Source organism: Vespula pensylvanica, chromosome 4 (genome assembly GCF_014466175.1).
Source record: "Vespula pensylvanica isolate Volc-1 chromosome 4, ASM1446617v1, whole genome shotgun sequence".
Taxonomy (NCBI): domain Eukaryota; kingdom Metazoa; phylum Arthropoda; class Insecta; order Hymenoptera; family Vespidae; genus Vespula; species Vespula pensylvanica.
The window spans coordinates 5,185,879-5,204,242 of record NC_057688.1 but is presented as its reverse complement, the minus strand read 5'-3'; the positions used below and the strand labels follow the sequence as shown (position 1 = coordinate 5,204,242).

The 18,364-nt window shown below is 29.2% G+C and overlaps 4 protein-coding genes and 3 non-coding genes across 14 annotated transcripts in view; 2 read left to right on the top strand and 5 right to left on the bottom strand.

The window, feature by feature from the left end:
* Window positions 1-19: 19 nt before the first annotated feature.
* On the top strand, window positions 20-2,807 carry LOC122628685 (T-complex protein 1 subunit alpha). Its single transcript, XM_043811209.1, has 9 exons — window positions 20-205; window positions 353-438; window positions 516-742; window positions 832-942; window positions 1,091-1,496; window positions 1,562-1,764; window positions 1,835-2,027; window positions 2,097-2,260; window positions 2,344-2,807. Exons 1-9 carry the CDS (start codon window positions 133-135, stop codon window positions 2,552-2,554), a joined length of 1,674 nt encoding a protein of 557 aa, XP_043667144.1. The 5' UTR covers window positions 20-132; the 3' UTR covers window positions 2,555-2,807.
* A 1,007-nt stretch (window positions 2,808-3,814) lies between these two features.
* Window positions 3,815-9,162, bottom strand: LOC122628294 (double-strand-break repair protein rad21 homolog). Its single transcript, XM_043810447.1, has 13 exons — window positions 8,983-9,162; window positions 8,450-8,613; window positions 8,107-8,336; window positions 7,848-8,031; window positions 7,592-7,751; window positions 7,333-7,525; window positions 7,024-7,247; window positions 6,723-6,943; window positions 6,456-6,641; window positions 5,996-6,385; window positions 5,781-5,915; window positions 5,557-5,712; window positions 3,815-5,464 (listed from the first exon to the last, which is right to left on the bottom strand). The coding sequence occupies exons 2-13, from the start codon at window positions 8,591-8,593 to the stop codon at window positions 5,339-5,341; spliced, it is 2,349 nt and encodes a 782-aa protein (XP_043666382.1). The 5' UTR covers window positions 8,594-8,613; window positions 8,983-9,162; the 3' UTR covers window positions 3,815-5,338.
* Window positions 9,163-9,414: 252 nt separating this feature from the next.
* On the top strand, window positions 9,415-10,851 carry LOC122628293 (protein NDUFAF4 homolog). 4 transcript variants are annotated; one of them, XM_043810444.1, is made up of 6 exons: window positions 9,415-9,533; window positions 9,724-9,885; window positions 9,984-10,075; window positions 10,148-10,364; window positions 10,452-10,715; window positions 10,804-10,851. In XM_043810444.1, the coding sequence occupies exons 1-5, from the start codon at window positions 9,527-9,529 to the stop codon at window positions 10,622-10,624; spliced, it is 651 nt and encodes a 216-aa protein (XP_043666379.1). In that variant the 5' UTR covers window positions 9,415-9,526; the 3' UTR covers window positions 10,625-10,715; window positions 10,804-10,851. The 4 variants fall into 4 exon arrangements, with proteins under 4 accessions (XP_043666379.1, XP_043666378.1, XP_043666380.1 ...); XM_043810443.1 differs by having other exon boundaries at window positions 10,452-10,719; XM_043810445.1 differs by having other exon boundaries at window positions 9,479-9,619; window positions 10,452-10,719.
* A 110-nt stretch (window positions 10,852-10,961) lies between these two features.
* LOC122628291 (xaa-Pro aminopeptidase ApepP) overlaps window positions 10,962-18,364 on the bottom strand; it is a 33,639-nt gene continuing 26,236 nt past the window's right edge. For 3 of the 5 annotated variants that reach the window (XM_043810436.1, XM_043810437.1, XM_043810439.1), the window contains exons 3-13: window positions 17,440-17,660; window positions 16,797-16,976; window positions 14,206-14,323; window positions 13,690-14,068; window positions 13,492-13,612; window positions 12,543-12,906; window positions 12,232-12,465; window positions 12,012-12,157; window positions 11,834-11,929; window positions 11,462-11,735; window positions 10,962-11,363 (exon numbers count right to left, since the gene is read on the bottom strand). In XM_043810436.1, coding sequence (XP_043666371.1) covers window positions 11,341-11,363; window positions 11,462-11,735; window positions 11,834-11,929; window positions 12,012-12,157; window positions 12,232-12,465; window positions 12,543-12,906; window positions 13,492-13,612; window positions 13,690-14,068; window positions 14,206-14,323; window positions 16,797-16,976; window positions 17,440-17,660 — 2,156 coding nt within the window. In that variant the 3' untranslated portion in view covers window positions 10,962-11,340. Of the gene's footprint in view, window positions 11,364-11,461; window positions 11,747-11,833; window positions 11,930-12,011; window positions 12,158-12,231; window positions 12,466-12,542; window positions 12,907-13,491; window positions 13,613-13,689; window positions 14,069-14,205; window positions 14,324-16,796; window positions 16,977-17,439; window positions 17,661-18,364 lie in introns of those variants that run through there. The other 2 variants (XM_043810438.1, XM_043810441.1) reach the window with 2 other exon arrangements.
* LOC122629000 lies at window positions 14,881-15,095 on the bottom strand. The gene has a single exon (XR_006327170.1). It is a non-coding gene; the product is annotated as a small nucleolar RNA U3 (small nucleolar RNA).
* On the bottom strand, window positions 16,282-16,496 carry LOC122628996. The gene has a single exon (XR_006327166.1). It is a non-coding gene; the product is annotated as a small nucleolar RNA U3 (small nucleolar RNA).
* On the bottom strand, window positions 17,766-17,838 carry Trnaa-agc. The gene has a single exon. It is a non-coding gene; the product is annotated as a tRNA-Ala (tRNA).

Sequence of the window (18,364 nt, the reverse complement as noted above, 5' to 3'; positions counted from 1 at the left end):
CCCGTAAAAGGAAATAAAAAAGGAATGGCCGTCGTTGATGACTATTGTACTATCCTTAGCCACACGCGGAACCTACGGTTTTAATCTATTGAAGTATACTATCAAGCAGGAAAATAAAACAATTATTATAAAATGTCGACGATGGCAAGTCCTTTAGCTGTTGGTGGGGTGAGGCAATCAGGTGCACCTGTAAGGACTCAAAATGGTAAGATGACAGAAAAAAAATGTACATTTAAAAGTTTGGTTATGCCGGACTGCCTTTCAATGTAGAGAAGAATTTAAATAAATGGTTGATCAGATATTGTATTAATGAATTTACACCTTATGCATAATTCTGTTTTTATTTTTATAGTTATGGCTGCTTCTGCTATTGCTAACGTAGTTAAAAGTTCTTTAGGACCTGTAGGATTGGATAAGATGTTGGTCGATGATATTGGGGTATATTTTCTTAATTTTATTTTAATTCTATATTCATATCATGATTTATTAAAAAAAATTTATAAAAAAATTTTAAGGATGTCACAGTTACAAATGATGGGGCAACTATTTTACGTTTACTGGAAGTTGAACATCCCGCAGCTAGAGTATTGGTTGAGTTAGCTCAATTACAAGATGAAGAAGTTGGAGATGGTACAACTTCTGTTGTAATTGTTGCAGCTGAATTATTGAAAAATGCAGATGAGCTTGTGAAACAGAAAATTCATCCAACCTCTGTTATCAGTGGTTATAGACTTGCTTGCAAGTACGTGATATAACCTAGATTTTATTTATTTTTATAAATTAATAGTTATTGTTTACTTTATTTTTTATTGTTTTTTATTATAATTTTAGGGAAGCTTGTAAATACATACAAGAACATTTAACAGTTAGTGTTGATGAACTGGGAAGAGATTGCTTGGTCAATGTAGCAAAAACTTCTATGTCTAGCAAAATTATAGGAGCGTATCCTTTCTAATTCAAAAAAAGAAAATAGTGAGCAGATAAATATTTATTGATAAAAAAATTTTTCTTTCAAAAACAAATGTTTATTTAATCACTATTTTGGATATCTTTTTTATTTCATGTTATAATTTCCATTACTAATTAATAGTGATGCTAATTTCTTTGGTAATATGGTCGTTGATGCTGCTAATGCTATCAAGATCAGCGATGGTAAAGGTGGACATCTGTATCCTGTCAAAGCAGTTAATGTTTTAAAAGCTCATGGCAAGAGTGTTAGAGAATCAATTCTTGTACATGGTTATGCACTTAATTGTACAGTGGCTTCGCAAGCAATGCCTAAAAGGATAGTAAATGCAAAAATTGCTTGTTTGGACTTTTCTTTACAAAAAGCTAAAATGAAGTTAGGTGTTGAAGTACTTATTACTGATCCTGAAAAATTGGAAGCTGTACGTCAACGAGAAATCGATATCACAAAAGAAAGAGTTCAAAAAATTTTAAATGCTGGCACTAATGTTGTTCTTCTATCTGGTGGAGTTGATGATCTTTGTCTAAAGGTTTGTTGAGTACTTATAAAAAGTAAATAAGTATGATATTCTGATTTTTTATCTCTTGTTTTTAGTATTTTGTAGAAGCTAAGGCAATGACAGTACGCAGATGCAAGAAAGCTGATCTAAAAAGAATTGCCAAAGCTACAGGTGCACAATTTTTAACTTCATTAACTAACATGGAAGGAGAGGAAACCTTTGAATCAAGTTTTCTTGGTGAAGCTGCTGAAGTAGTACAGGAGATGATCTGTGACGATGAGCTTATTCTTATTAAAGGGTCAGTTCAATGATTTATTATAAGATTAAAATAAAACAAAAATATTATATATACATAATTTTGTTAATAGACCAAAAGCTCGAACAGCTAGTTCTATCATTTTACGTGGACCAAATGATTATTATTGTGATGAAATGGAGCGTTCTGTACACGATGCTTTGTGCGTTGTGAAACGTGTTTTAGAAAGCAAAAATGTTGTCGCTGGAGGAGGTTGCGTTGAAGCTGCACTTTCAATTTATCTGGAAAACTTTGCTACTTCTTTAGTAAGCATTTCTTATTTAATCAATAATCTTATTAGCATTGTCATTATAATGTTATTCTTCATTTAACAGAGTTCTCGCGAACAATTAGCAATTGCTGAATTTGCAAGATCACTTTTAATAATACCTAAAACATTGGCTGTTAATGCTGCACAAGATGCAACTGATCTTGTTGCAAAATTGAGGGCTTATCACAATTCTAGCCAAACAAAAGCAGATTTAGCAGAATTAAAATGGTAATGATTTAACATTCTTCGTTTATAAATAAGTTTATATGTCACTTGGTTTATTTACATCAAATATCATTTATACTATACAGGGTTGGTCTTGATTTATTAGAGGGAACTATAAAGGATAATAAGAAGGTTGGTGTATTAGAACCAGCTATTTCGAAAATAAAATCTTTGAAATTTGCTACTGAAGCAGCGATCACTATATTACGAATTGATGATATGATTAAATTGGATCCTGAACGATCCAAAGATAAATCATATCACGATGCAATGGCTGCTGGTGAATTGGATGAATAAAATTGCTTTCAATATGAAGTTATTATAGGAAACATTTTCACAGCAAATCTTGTTCACAAATTTTTCATTATACTAATGCATCTCATGTGTTGATTAAGAACTTAAAATATTATAATTTTTAAGTCATTGTCATAACATATATATATTTACAAATAAATAACGTATTATGTTCGCATTTCATAAAATACTTAATTCTTGTACGAGCGTACTAATTAATAATTATATTAAGGAAAATAAAGTTTTTTCCTAACTACATTTTGTAATATTGCTTTAATGATTAAAAAAGAAAAAAAAAAAAAATACAAAAAATTATTTGAAATATTGTTGAGAAGGAAATGTATTTTTGATATGGATTTTTTTCTTATTCATATATGAAACAATAATTTTTAATATATTTTGTATATTATTTGATATAATTTCACAGCATTGAATTGAAATTAATTTGCCATTTTAATGAATTAGATGCATGCAGCTCTTAAAAATATTCCTTTTAATTATTATAATATACATATGCATAAAATAAATCAATTGTATATATATATATATATATATATATATATATATATATATACACACATATACACATATATATGTACATACACACATATATGTACAGGACATTAAAAGATTACAATTATTAATCCTTTTATTGCATATGAGAATTATAAGTTTTAGTTGTTTTTTTTTTGTTTTATTTGTATTTTTTGAACATAATATTTGTAACACAATTTTACTCAAGGATATAATCTATCGTTTCTATTAACTTTTCACATTAGAAGTCTAAGTTGTAATGTCTGCATTATATATAATTTAATTCATTTTATCTGCAAATACTCCAACTCATACTGTATTACATATTCTTATTGCAAATATACATAAAGAAACAGAACTTTATTAGATTCGTATATATAATTAATATGAAGAACATTTTTAATCGTTTTAAATAAAATGAATAAACATTGATATAAAGAATAAAGTGATTTTTTTTGTATAAATTCGAATGGACTATATGATATGTGCTTTAGGAGCCAAAATATAAACTGTAATGCCTGACTTCATGATTTTCGTTATCTCATTGTGCATAAAATTAATGAAAAAAAATTATAAAAAATTTGCTCTAACAAATTATTGAAGATTGTATTTTGTTTAAGAACAAAATTATTGTTAATTTCAATGTCTTGTAAAAGGCACATAATAAAAAGTATTTGTATGGTGCACACTACGGATAATCGACATCATAAAATCATCATTAAAGAAATATTTGTTTTTAGCAGACATTTAATATAATATATATATTATTAATGAGATTATTTACACTACAGTGTAGGATCAGGCTGTGGCAGTTGATTTACTCAGTTTAAAAAATGTTTTTCAGATGTAATATGTGTATCCATGATTATAGTGATATTCTTATATCAATTACAATTCATGTTTATTTACAATGGTATGTTATGATCATATTTAACAAATTAGTATCATTTATACGTTATTTTGGTAAAATATATTTTTTTTCTGTTAGAATATAACATCCTTGTAGCACAAAGTATAGGTATACAACAATAAATTAGTAAATCATTTTTATTTGTTTTTTTTTTCATAATGTCAGTATATTAATTAAATTAATGTAATATGTTGTTTTTGTCTAGAAAATAATATTTTATGTAGATCTTTGATAATTATGATTTATAGCAATATAATTCTTATACAATACACACGGTATAGAAAAATAATCTCATCTAAAAAAAAAAAATTTAATATAAAAGTAAAAAGTTAGAATGTTTTGATATTTTGTTTCCAATATATAGCTTTCCTGATTAACCAATAGATTAGTTAGAATTATGTTAGTTTGGTAATAATTTGGATTTATTTTCATATATATAAACCAATATATAACAAAAAAAAATTTATGTAAAGTAATTTTTTAATTTTATTTTTTATTGATATCTATTTACGTTATCGCATAAAATGTAAATATTATAAACAAAAACTTATATTTTTCCTGATTTTTTTTTGTTGAGCATCAAACATTCATAAAAAGAAAATATGATAAACGAAAATCTGCAAATACTGCAAAAAGTTATTAGCTTTACCACATTTTGCCTTCTTTCTGCATCATTTCCTGGAACTTTGAATTATTCTATTATTTGTAAAAAACGAAGAAATGCCGATAAGAAATTATGTATAACGAAATTGATTTTATTTAGAATATGAACTTGGATCTCCGTCTTATTTTATTTCTCTTTATCAACTGTGTCATTAAGTTTTCGATAAAGTTTCTCAATTAAAAGAAAACGATTATAATACTTATTGGCACAATTAATTGTCATAAGTGGTGACCCAAGTTCCATGAACGCTTTACCTTCTTATAAGGCATATTTAATTAACATTTTAGTGAATTTATTATATGCTGTAATTCAAGGATTTGTTTCTATCATCCAATGATTTATATCACACAAAATAATTGAGTTCGTTCAGTTGACAGCCCTTTATAAAAGCTATACGCAATAGACGTATTTAAACTCGTTCGCTAATTTCTTCGATTATTTACAAAGTTAAAACATGATTTGTCGAACATTTACACTCTTCAAGTTCTCCCAGGATATTACAGAATCTTGACAACATGCTAGATATTTGCATACACTTTTTACAGTTCATCTACACAAAATTGTAGACAATATACTTTTACATCTCTTTTATAGTTTGAGATGATATATCCTTGTCCTTTCACTAGAAATGTTAATAGACAAGATGTGTTATGACATTAATTAAAAGTACATAATACTTTTATAATGCAGGATTTTCGAATTTTGGTCCTTTAGTGACTATGATTTCGGCATAGGGATATTCTTGATTCAATTCTAACACTTGGAACTTTTTCAATACTAAGAGGGTATAGAATTTTTGTGCAGCCTGTAAAAGGATGATGATATAACTTTGTAAAAAGCCTTTTATGAAAATAAAAATAAACATTAACTTAGCAACCAATATATCCATAGACATACCTGTTTACGATTGTTTTTATATGCCATTTCTGATAGAGATAATCTGTCTTTGGTATCCAGTTTACTTTTAATGACATGATACATATGTGCTGCTCTTTTATTAAGCACTCGTTCTTCAAATTGTTCATAGGTTTCATCTACTTGTTGTTCCTCTTGCTACATGTGTCAATACATAAAATGTAATTAATGGAATTTTTTATAAAGTGAAAATATAAAATACTCACTGGTCCCACGGAAGGAGGAAATTCATAATCTTCGTGATTCCATGGTGTTGCTGGTCCTCTTTCAGAAATAGCACCAGGTGTGTGTGCAGGTGGATGTTGTTCATCATAGCCTACATATGATACTTGTGGTTGGCCCTATACATATATATTATAACATTAGTTTTTTTTGGTATGAATGAAACAATTAAAACAAACAATTTTGAGATATACTATACCTGATCGTAACCAATATTCTCCATCTGTGGCATTGTTGTAGGTGATATAGCAGGGACTTCAGTAGGAGGTGCAGGTGTAGGTGGTACTGCTTCTTCTTCGGCTGCTCCGAGAATCGAGCTAACTTCAGCTGGAGGTATTTGAGGTATTTCTAAACCCAATGAGGGTGTTTCTGATTGAATTGCAGGAACTTCTGTAGTTTCAACTGAAGGTGCAATACCACTAATTTCTGGTACGGATGGTTCTGTTGGCAATGTTACTTCAGGAGGAACTGGTGATTCAGCTGATGGAACAGTTGGAGGAACTATGCTTGGAACTTCTACTGCTTCAGTGGTAATTGAAGGTTGACTAACTTCTACTGCAGGCATTGGTGGTGGAGGTGCTGGTCGTGGCTATAGGAAAAATAATAAAAGATAAATTAAATCAGATAAAGATGAAAAAATAATATAAGTTAAAACAAACCTCTTCTTCTGGTGGAGCTTTTCGTTTGCGAGCCATCCTTTTACTAAGAACACTCTGTTCAAAGGCAGCTGCGTCTGCTTCAGTGTTGTCCCTCATTTGTTCCAAAGATAATCCTTCTTCTTCTACTCCTAATCGTCCAAAGTCTTCATGATCGTAAGATTTGCTCGTTAAATGTCGTTGATAATTCTAGATAATAAAAATATTTTGCATATATATAATAATATATAAATTATTAATGATTCATTTTATAATTTTTGATTATTTTACTTTGAACAATGCACGAGCTGGTATCGGCCTTCCTGGTAAAGCAAAAAGTTTCTCCACTCCACCTGTTTCTTTCCAATGCATCAAACGTTTTGTTGGTGGTGCCAAATCTAATGTTGTTACGATGTCACTAGTATCAGAGAGTTGTGCCTTCATTTCTTCACCAGAAATATTTTTTACTTCGTCCACGATGAGTTTACGTTTTCTTTTAGCTTTTGTAAAGCCTACAGTAAAATATAATAATGAATATATCTAATATAAAATTTAGATAATTTTATAAATGATTTAATTTATTATTTTTAACCTTTAAGTGCTGATGCATCTACAGGTGCAAGAGCAAAGCTCTCTTCTTCATCGTGTAATAACGTAGTCTGATCTTGCATGGGTTGTGGTTCTTCCGCAATGTCCATTGGATGTTCTTCAGGAGCAGTTGGAGGAGCAGGTGTAAAACGGCGACTAGCAACACTAATTCTTCCTTCAATTTCTTCTCCCGTTACTGCTGGGCTAGCTGGCCTTGAACCGTCAGAACTAAAGAAGAGGAAAAAAGAAAAAGAAAAAATTAATTATTTCACTTCACATTCAAAACATTGGATGTTTTATAATAAATAAGTACCTCATTGCTCCCATTGGAGATGCAGCTGGTCCAAAATGATCGCCCATATCTTCCTCAGATTCATCATGAACAGAAACTGCAGCTCCTGGTGCTGCAGTAGCTTCTTGCTGTTCTGTGATTGAACTAACTTCAGGTACAGGAACTTCACCCATTGGAGCTTCATCAAATAATCCTCCTTCAAAGAGGCCTCCAGCTAAAAATAATATTTTATTACATAATCGTGCTAATAATTTGTTTTATAAAAAATTAGAATACATACATATAATATCTTGACCAAGATGACCACCGAAACCGTCATCTCTAATTGGTGTGTCTATATCCATAGCCTGTGGAGCTGCTGATGTTCCCGCAACTGGTTCTTTTTCTTTCTGTTCCAACGTTGTTTCTATACCTGGTCCATCGCTGAATAGCATATGGCTCTAGATTTGATTTAATTCAATCCATTATATGGAAGAACAAAAATTTCTTAAAAGTAATATATTATATAATTAGTATTATAAAAATGAATAGTGAACCTGATCTAACGACGGTTCTATAGAACCAGCATGACGAAGTAATTCAGGTGGTTCTGCATCAAAACTCATATCACCAAATCCTTGATCATGCGTTACTAAAGAAAGACTACCATAATCTTCTCTCATTGTAATTTCTTCTGCTCTGGACTGATTTAAACTAAATTGTGCTTCAATATCAACATCCCTAAGAAATATAATAATGTAAACAATATATAAATATACGAGCATTAATATTCACTTGTGTGACGTTAATATTTACTTCAATTCAGGCATAGCTGTATCAAAATCGTGAAACACTTCTGGTAATGTTATAGCTGTAACTGCTGCTTCTCTATGCTCTTCAGGTAAATCAACCATTCCTGGCCGAAATGCCATTTTGATTTTAACGAATGCTTCATTACAATCAGCTAGTAAATACTTTGCTTTGCGTGAATATATGCGTACTACTCCTAAGAGTAAATGACCCGATGTACGTAACGCCATTTTTACCTATGATATATTGAAAGATATTATTATAATTAAATAATGATATTGTTTAATATTGTTTAATATCTTAACATTAATGCTTATTTATATCATAAACATAACACAGGGAGAAATACCTTAGGTTGTAAAATACCATCTACAGATTTTTCAATATTGGTTTCAAAAACATGAGCTTTCGTCAACTTTTTATCCCAATGAGCAGCTAGCCAAATTCGGGCCAATGGCCCTTTTTTGGCTAACACAAAGTGTGCGTAAAACATGATTATATCCTTAAATTAACCTAAAACGAATTTAAATAACATCACCATTATTTCTAAGAGTTGGATGTCTTAATAATCTAAACAAGAGTAGCAAAACGTGTCATCTTGTTGCTGTGCAGTCAATGAAAACAGTACAATACTGCATTTGTCGATTAAATAACATTAATTGTTATTAACGAAACAATATCACATATTCACACACAGATATAATATCATATACATATTTATCATTTTCTGTTATAAAATATGTATCAATTAATGCATAATATTGTAAAGAAAGTGACCAGTAAACTTGAATAATGTTAAAATGTCAACATATCTGCACACAAGATGGCGTTTCTATCTATAATTTTTGGCGGTTAAGCGTACAGCACGAAAAGAGTGAATACCTTCTTCACTGTTTATTCTTTTTTCAAAACTTTTCTTACGCCGTTTTATTGTCAAGTTGTACAACACTCGAGCATGTTTTAAGAAAACAATGACTTTGATAAAGACAACTAACGGGACTTCGACACATACGGTACGTTGCTAACCGCCGCGTCCTCACAATCATTCACAACCGAATAATTTCACAGCGTGCTCAGAAACTGTCTTTTCTTGTGTCACAGCGTACCTAAACACACCTTACGTTGCTCCTACATAGGTAAACGACAATTGGTCAAAGATTTGCGAGTAGTCTTCGTATTGACTAATAGAATGCATGTATCAGCCAATCGCTTAAGAAGTATCAACCAATCAAAAATGCATATACTAATAAATATTGTTAAGCTACTGGATATTATTGGCTAATAAAATTGCTAGTATAATATTAAATATGTTTGTTACGATCTTTTTTCTATGAATTCCAAATCGTTGATTATGTCATCTAAAGCGTTATTTCATACGTTTTATTCGATCATAGAACACGTGTTAAAAGCCGCTTAAGTCGACTGAATGAAAAGTTTGTAATAATATCTAATATTTACGAATTTATTTGCGAGATCGTTTTTAACTGTGCAAATAACTGATTGTTATTTTGGTCGATATGTAATATATATTTTTTCATTTATATAGTAGAAAAGAAAATATACTTTTTGGTATTTTTTTTCACTTAATATTCTGTATTATTACACTTTTTCATTTGTTAATAGATTTAAGATACGAAAAGATGGGATTATTGCTTGGTAAATTAAAACGAACAGTGCATAGATTTAACATAGATAATCGTGCAAGCGCTGTTCTTTCAAGAAGTAAACCAATTCCTGCTCCTAAAACTGCAGCTGCAATAAAGCAACTGAAACTAGCTCAGGAAAGTAGGTTAATTGTAAACAATTATATATATTTGGTCCTATTTAGATTTGACACATTATTATTTATTCCGCGATTCAAAGAAATTCTTTTTATTTTTTAGTAAATCCAGATTTCTTGAAGAATCATTATGAAAAGAATTTAAAACTCGATGAACATTTAAAAAGTGTTTATGTAACATCTACAGAAACAAAGGTATATTTATTAACAGTTATGATACATTCTCACATTAAACATTTAATGCAAATAATTATTGAAAATTATCAGATGGATACATTGAATCAATCAAATCCTGATAGACCATTACCTAAATCGAGAACTTACGAAGACTTTGAATTTGGATTTTATATGCCAGACTCTGTTCCAGTAGGAAAACTAACTTTGAAAGAGATATTCCAAGTTATTATCAAGCATAAGGAAGATTCTGTTAAAAATAGTAGTGATATTCTAGCTGCAAAGTATAAATTAGACAAAGAAACAATAGGTAAGAACAATTTTTTATTATAAACAGCAAAATTCTAAATTTATTATATTATACTTTCCATTGATATTACATTTTTATATTTTATAGAAAAATTATTAGAATATTACAAGTTGTATCAATTGGTATTACCTAAACGTAAGGTTGATAATACAAATGCATTTTCTATGGAAAATATAAAAAAATTATCAATAGAAGGATTTATAAAATTGAAACAATATCATGAAAAACAGAACGATGAAAGAAAGGAAATAAAGAAATAAGAAAATATATAATTATATAATTACTGAAGTCTATATTATTTAATAAAATTAATTATATTGAAATGTACATTGTATGCGACCTATAAAAATGGTAGGTAATACATGTATTTAAATATAATTGTTTTTAATTATAATAAGAATTATATAACGTTAAGTATACATTATATTTGGATTTTCAGCAAACATTCAAATTTGAAAATTCAAGCATTTTGTATTCAAAATGGAGTTAAAAGATATATATATATATATTATATATATATATCTATATATATATAGGATACCTAAGGTAAATATAAATTATTTTTTAATGAAATATAGGTGCAGGAAAAAATGTATATATCTTACATATTCATATATTTGTTGCAATTATGTATCACAGTAAAATTATAGTAATACTTAAACATAGCTTTCAATAAATAGTTTAACTAATCACATAAGTTTTTATAGACTGATCAAAATTCTTATTAAAGTCAGTCTAATTGTACTTGTACTTTACATATGGAACACACAATATATAGGTCTCCATCTTTTTTTTAAACATATCTATTATCATTGTACTATCATGTATGTACATTGTTATGTTACAATTATTGACACAAATTAAAGTATTTGTTCTAATCCAATATAGAATGTATATTTTACTTGTTTTATATTATATTTAATAATTTTATATATATTCAAGGTTTTTTAAGTAGAACAACAAGTAAACCTTTGTATTAACTATAAATCGTTGCAAAATCTGAAACGTAAAAAATTGCGTATCAATTGATATGTGAAAATCTAAGAATATTTATAAATAAAAATGATAAAGATCATTAAAAAAATATATTTACGTACTTAAAATAATATTGTAGATGATGCTAATGATCACTAGCACATGAATCTTTTTGAATGTAGAAGAATTGGAATGAGAACGCGCGAGAAGAATGTCCTTGTTGACTTTACCCCATTCAGGAATGTTTTTTGTCTTGTCCATCATCCAATAAAAGCCTTTCATTTTTAAATGTTTTTTTAATTCTCTGCCGACCTCTTCTCTGATTCGTTGATTGTAATTATTTAACCACCGGCGCTGCATATCATTAGAAGTATGTATATCACTGATCAAAGGACACTACAGCAGGACTGTTAGAAATATTATTGCCTTAACCCGAAGAATATATATTGTAAAGAGTTCTCGAAAATATAAGCTATTTAAACAGAGTAACTTACGTGCATTGGTGTTAACATATTAAAATCTATCAATTTAGGTTCGTATGGTACAAGAGTGACGTCCCGAAATTTTAAGAAATTTTGTCCTGTTGTTTTCTATTGAAACGAAAAAATAACAACGATGAGATAATATAATAAAATAAAATATTATATATAGAAAAATATGAAAAATTCCTACCGATATATTGGTAGTTACGACTTCAAGTATATTTTCTAAACGTACACCGAAATCATCCTTTTTATAAAATCCTGGTTCATTGGATAAAAAAAATCCTGGCTTTAAAGTAACAGTCATACCACCTGTATATGATATACTAATTGGGGCTAAAAAAGAAAATTCGTTCAATGACATAATTGTTTAACAAGTTTATCATATGAGGGATTAAAAATTTACACACATTCATGAACCGATAAAAAGTGTCCAATCCCGTGACCAGTACCATGCATGTAGTCATTACCGGTACTCCAAAGAGGTCTCCTAGCTAATACATCAAGCTGATCAGTCATCAGATCATCTGGAAAGATTAAAGAAGATAACTGTATCGATCCTATTAATACTCTTGTGTATGCCTTTTTTTGTTCTTCGGTAGGTTCTCCAAAATGTAATGTTCTTGTTACATCTGTTGTACCGTCTGTAAATATATTACAAAATTGATTTATTCATCTTATAAATGTATTATTATAAAAATAGATAGTAACAGAAGTTTACCTAAATACTGTCCACCTGAATCAATAACCAACAACGAAGTTTTCCCGATAGGTACATTTGTTAAATTAATTGGTTCATAATGAGGTAACGCAGCATGAGCACCGTAAGCAGCAATCGTTGCAAAAGAAATACCCTTGTTAAGTTCCTGTTCCAAACGAAACTCGTTTACGACTCTGGATACTTGCATCTCGTCCCATCCCTCAGAATTTAAAGATATTTGTTCTTCTATATAAGCAAGAAAATCACACATGGCCATGCCATCTCTGATATGAGCTTTCCTCATCCCTTCAGCTTCGATTTCATTTTTTACCGCTCTTAGATCAATTATAGGCGATGCTTTTGGTAATCGTTTTTCAATTGGAATCTGAATGATAAAATTACACATACATACACACACGTATATATATATATAATTTTATACGTATAGTTTTGCAATATTTTTGGAAAACAAAATCATAAAGCTACAAAAATAATTATAGAAAACTCGGACATAGAGATATGCTCTATGTAATTCCTAATACCATGGACGCCAAAGCGTCTTGTGACTCCGGATATTATAAGATCGAGAAAGTGTGAACTTCATCAAATGTTCAAATGTACGTCAAACTATATACATGGAATCTATGTATTAGCTTTCGGTTGATCGAATACTTGTATATGTTCTTTTTTTTTATGTAATAATTACTAAATGCCACGTGGGCAGACTAAACACATTTATAGATTTAGGCTTTGTCTATGGGGTGTGTGTTAGTCCGTCACGTGAGGATCAAGCTAAGCTCAAGCAGTTCTCTCGTGTCAGGATAACATGTCGAAGAAGGTGTACCTTTGCCTAGTATTATCCGATCTAAATCTCTGTTTTAGTACAACCCAGGCATTTTCTATCTTTTTCCATCAGTCTATTAGTATCTAACTATTAATATTAGAAACATATTTAGAATAAAAAACGTACGGAAGAAAATATTTCTTTCGAAGCTCCTTGAGCATATCCACATGGTGTTGGTAGCCAAACTTTCTTCCATGCTTGAGACATCGTCCTTAAATCATCCCAGATACACGTTTCATTGTGCCATCTAAAATTACATTTATTTATTTATATTTGATTCATTCTTTGTATAATTATTTGCAACATTTATATAAGACATCTTACTTGACGCAATCCGCGTGGAAGCAAGAGTCCATTTTTAAATGAGTATCAACGGATCGCAAAAGTTTATGTTTGGATGTATAAAGATGAAGAGATCCTTGTGTAACGATGACGTAGGATCTAAGAACAGGAGTATGAGGGAGATCGTATCCTCGAATATTGAAGAGCCAAGCTATTTCATCTAATGCTGTGACTACAAGAGCATCTGCCTTGACAAGACTCATTTGTAATCTTATATCTTTTATTTTTTCTTGCCATGATTTCCCTGCATATTCTTCTTTCAATGGGTATGCTGCGTAAGAATTGTAATTTGGTCGTCCTACTTGCCAGATTAAATCCACCAAATTTCTGCGGACTGCTACCAAACTTATGGATGTATTTACTAAATACGAGAACAGAGTAAATTTTAAGTACAAGGAAATGATAGCATTCATAGAATTATTTGAAACACAGTTTGAGTTGAAATGTATATTTTAACTGAAATTAGTTTTAGAGAGGAAATTTTGTTTTTTGTTATACCTAAATCTATTTCCCAAGCTTCCCATATAGCTGCAGGTACTAACTTCGGATCTGCACCTATTCGGATGTTTGGCCGATTTTGAAATTCATGTTTCAACCATTCTGTTATTGTTGGAATCTACGAGTTAAATGATATACACCAATTACAATCATATAAATTAATTAATTTTTTAAACTATTATAATAATTGAATATTATTTCCAACTTGGAATTTAGATAAAATTCTTTTAACTTAAAATCCAAAGAATGTTGGTCTTTCAATCTACATATTTCAACAAAAATTCATTCAACATGGAATTTGTAAAAAGTTTAAAACCTAAGTTTTTTATTTATACTCTGAATATTTTCAATATATTCTTATTGAATAAAAAAAGGAGTTGGAGCAGGGAATTTTCATTAGATATCATTAATTTTATTAACTTTGCTTTAAAAGGGATGTAGGGTGTGGTAGGTGGTGTGGGGTGTTTAGGATTGTTTTGTGAGAGTAGTTAAAATTATTTTATTGATCTAGTTCAAAAAAAGACTATATTTAAAGAAATTTCATCGTCGTAATTGATCTCGTTCATTTGTAGAGTAGCTCCAAAGATATACAATGATAAAATAATGATCTATAAAAAATTACCTCAATTTTCTGAAAAAAATTTATTTATGTTTTACTATCTATTAAAGAAAAAAACCACTCAGAAAGCTCTGCTTCCCATGCTCTCCCTACTAAGTAAGGAGAGTGAACGATCATCGATGATTACAATCCGATCCAATGATCAAACTGTAGATCGTTCTCACGCTCAAGAAAGAGAGCTATTCCTCGTCATCGCGGTTGCATCAACTCAGCATTTCGCAGAGCAGATCCGAAGATATACTACAGAAATGATCCTGTGAAGTATGATCTTAATTTTTTTCGTTTGTCGAGTCTCATGTCTAGACGTTAATGTACTATTTTAGTTGTGAGAAATGGCTTATAGTGTCTGCCATCTAGTGTTCGAATAAAATAAATATTTTTTTTTATGAATTTGTTTTAAATTATTAACATAATTCGAAGCTTCTTTATACACGATATATCGTATATTACACTGCTATATTTTTATTACTTGTTTAATAAGATTTTATTTATTTATTTATTTATTTTCTTTTTTTTTGTTTCAATTTAATTTTTTCTGGTATTGATTTATTTGTTCTTGAAAAAATTTCTTTTTGTATGTACTGACGTGGTTGGGCAAACATTTTCTTTTGAGGGTATAAATTTTATTTTTGAAGTGAAAATATACATTTTAAAATGTTAAATAAAAAGAGTTAAAAGAAGCTTGCGATCATTCAAATGGCCCTAAAATATTTACTTAACTTTAAATATAATTAATACTTCTCTCTAGTAAATTGTTATTAAAATAAATGGAACAGATTCCCGTATTGATGCGAAGTATATATATTTTAATTGCATTTCTAATTTCAACAAATTCAAAAGTAAAAAGAATGCTATGATTTAATCCATTTTGTGCTGACAATTTATATTTTAGCGGAACGCACATCCAATATATACACTTTACAGTGGTATTTTCAACATATTACTTAAAATTATTTTTATAAAATGTTTTCTTTAGACCGACACTTCAATACATGCATGCAATTAATATAAATAATATAGAATAAACGAGGGAATTTTAAGTAAAAAGTATAAATTAAGAGGAGAGAGACATGGGAGAGAGAAGGATAAACAACACGTGTATATTTTAAAATATTTTTTTATCGATGGCATCCATAATCTTTTTCTTATTATAGTTTTTTTAGTAGGGATTCCTTTGGTGTAAAAAAATTTATAAAACAGTTTTGAACGGAAATAAAGTAAAAACAATTTTATTATTTAATTTTCCATCTCATTTGGAACAAAAAAATAAGAAAAGAAAATTTTCAAATTTCTTTCTCATGCATGTTAAATGAAACGATAAAAAAGAAGGATTCTTTTCTGGATCTAGATAAAAATTTTCTAAGTTACTACGAAAAAAAAATATAAGGAAAATTAGAAATAAGAAGTTACTGAAAGTTTTGTAAAAGACTTTATTTATGTTTTATTTTTTTAGTTAGACCACTCAGAAAGCTCTACTTCCCATGGCTCTCCCTACTGAGTAAGGAAAGTGAACGATCATCGATGACTAACAATTTGACTTTAATCAAACTGCAAGTCGTTCTCACGCTCAAGGAAGAGAGCTATGTCTCGTCATCGTGGCTGCATCAACTCAGCATTTCGCAGAGCAGATCCGAAGATATACTACAGAAATGATCCTGTGAAGTATGATCTTAGTTTCTCTGTCTGCCAGAGTCTCATATCTAGACGATGAGGAACCATTTTACTTGCGAGAAATGATTTGCCATCTAGTGTTCGATTCACAAATTAATTTTGCCTACACTTGTGTGAATGCGACGTTACGTGTACATACGCTTGTGTAAAAATGATTAAAATAGAAACAGTAACGAACATATATATATATAATATATATATATATTATATATATATATTATATATATAAATTGCAATTTTTGAACAAAATCGTAATAAATCATAACTTGATATTTATAAGATATAAATAAGATTTACTTACTGGTTTTCGTCCTCTTTTCATGAGTATCCAATTGCAATCAAGTTCTAAATCTGCTTGCAGATGATATCTTCCATCTGTCCACAGAACAGCTTTTGCTAATGTTACAACTGCGTCTCCAGCACTACCATAAAATCCGGTTAAAAATTCTCTTCTCATATCTCGTGGATCGACGGTTTCGCTCTGTTAAAAAACGAACAGCAATACTGTATTATTTAAAATAAATAATAATTAATCTTTAATAAAATTTATGTCAGTTTAGTAAAATTAAGATATTGTATTTAATACTTATTTTTCTACACTTTTCACTTTCCATCTTCATCTTTAATATCGTAAAGACATAATTTCTTTTAAAATAAAAAATGCATTTAGCTTCTTTAACTATTTAATAAGAAAAATATCGATAAATAGCGTATTGAAAAATTTATAGTTATCGTTATTATTAGAAATTAAATGAAGCTTTGAAACAAATCAATCATTGAATAAATTTGACAATTGTGATATCTCCATTAGGCTAACGTGCCCATCAGTAACCTAGTTGATTAATATAATTGATATTTAAAATCATTTAGTAACTTTTGGCCCATCTAGAGATTATTGCATTTTATATATTTGCATATCATATATTTAATTTCGAAAATATTACCTGATGTTCGTCATCCGATGTTACAATATAACCATGCAGTGGTGCTGTTTCGATTGATGCTACTCGGACCATTTCAGATCTTAATTGTCTTAATCTTAAAGATGTATCCTTTCTGTTAACAGGTTGATTACCGATATGTTCACTCAAAGGACAATAAGATCTTTTGGCGCCATTGTAATTGTAAAATAAGAATTCTGGACTCTTCTGTAACTTTGTTAAACCTATAAAAATATAAGTTCTGTGTTATTTAAATTTTATTCAAATCACTTTTTAATTATCTACACTAAAATAAAAAAAATAAAAAAAAAATCAAGATATCGAAAAGTTGGAGGCGCCGGGTATCGATCCCGGTACCTCTCGCATGCTAAGCGAGCGCTCTACCATCTGAGCTACGCCCCCAGGATAAAGATACAGTCAAAAGAATTGTATATTAGCTGTATAACATTTGTATATATTTTAATATATATTATATTATTGAATATTAGATACATTAGTTTTAATATTATATTTCGAGAACGTAATTTTTCATCGTTTATGATTTTTATATAAATATTGATATCGAACAGATAGAAATATGAGATGAAGTATTGATTCGAATAATTGCGGAAATAATAGAATGACAGATTATATTATAAAATTAAATAAACACGAAGTGCGAAGTAATTAAGGACAATTTGAAAATTTTCCTAATGTTTTTCGTATCTCATCCGTGTATTCGTTTATCATAAAAAAATTTATGCGAGCAAGAAAAATTTGTCTAATGATTTTTAATCTGAAATTCAATATATATTTCATATATAATTCAACACAATACATTTCAATATATAATTCAACATATACTAATAGTTCATAGATCATCTTTATAGAGTATTAATGATATTAATCTTTTGTAGAAAGATAAGATCGGAGATGATTCTACAAAAAA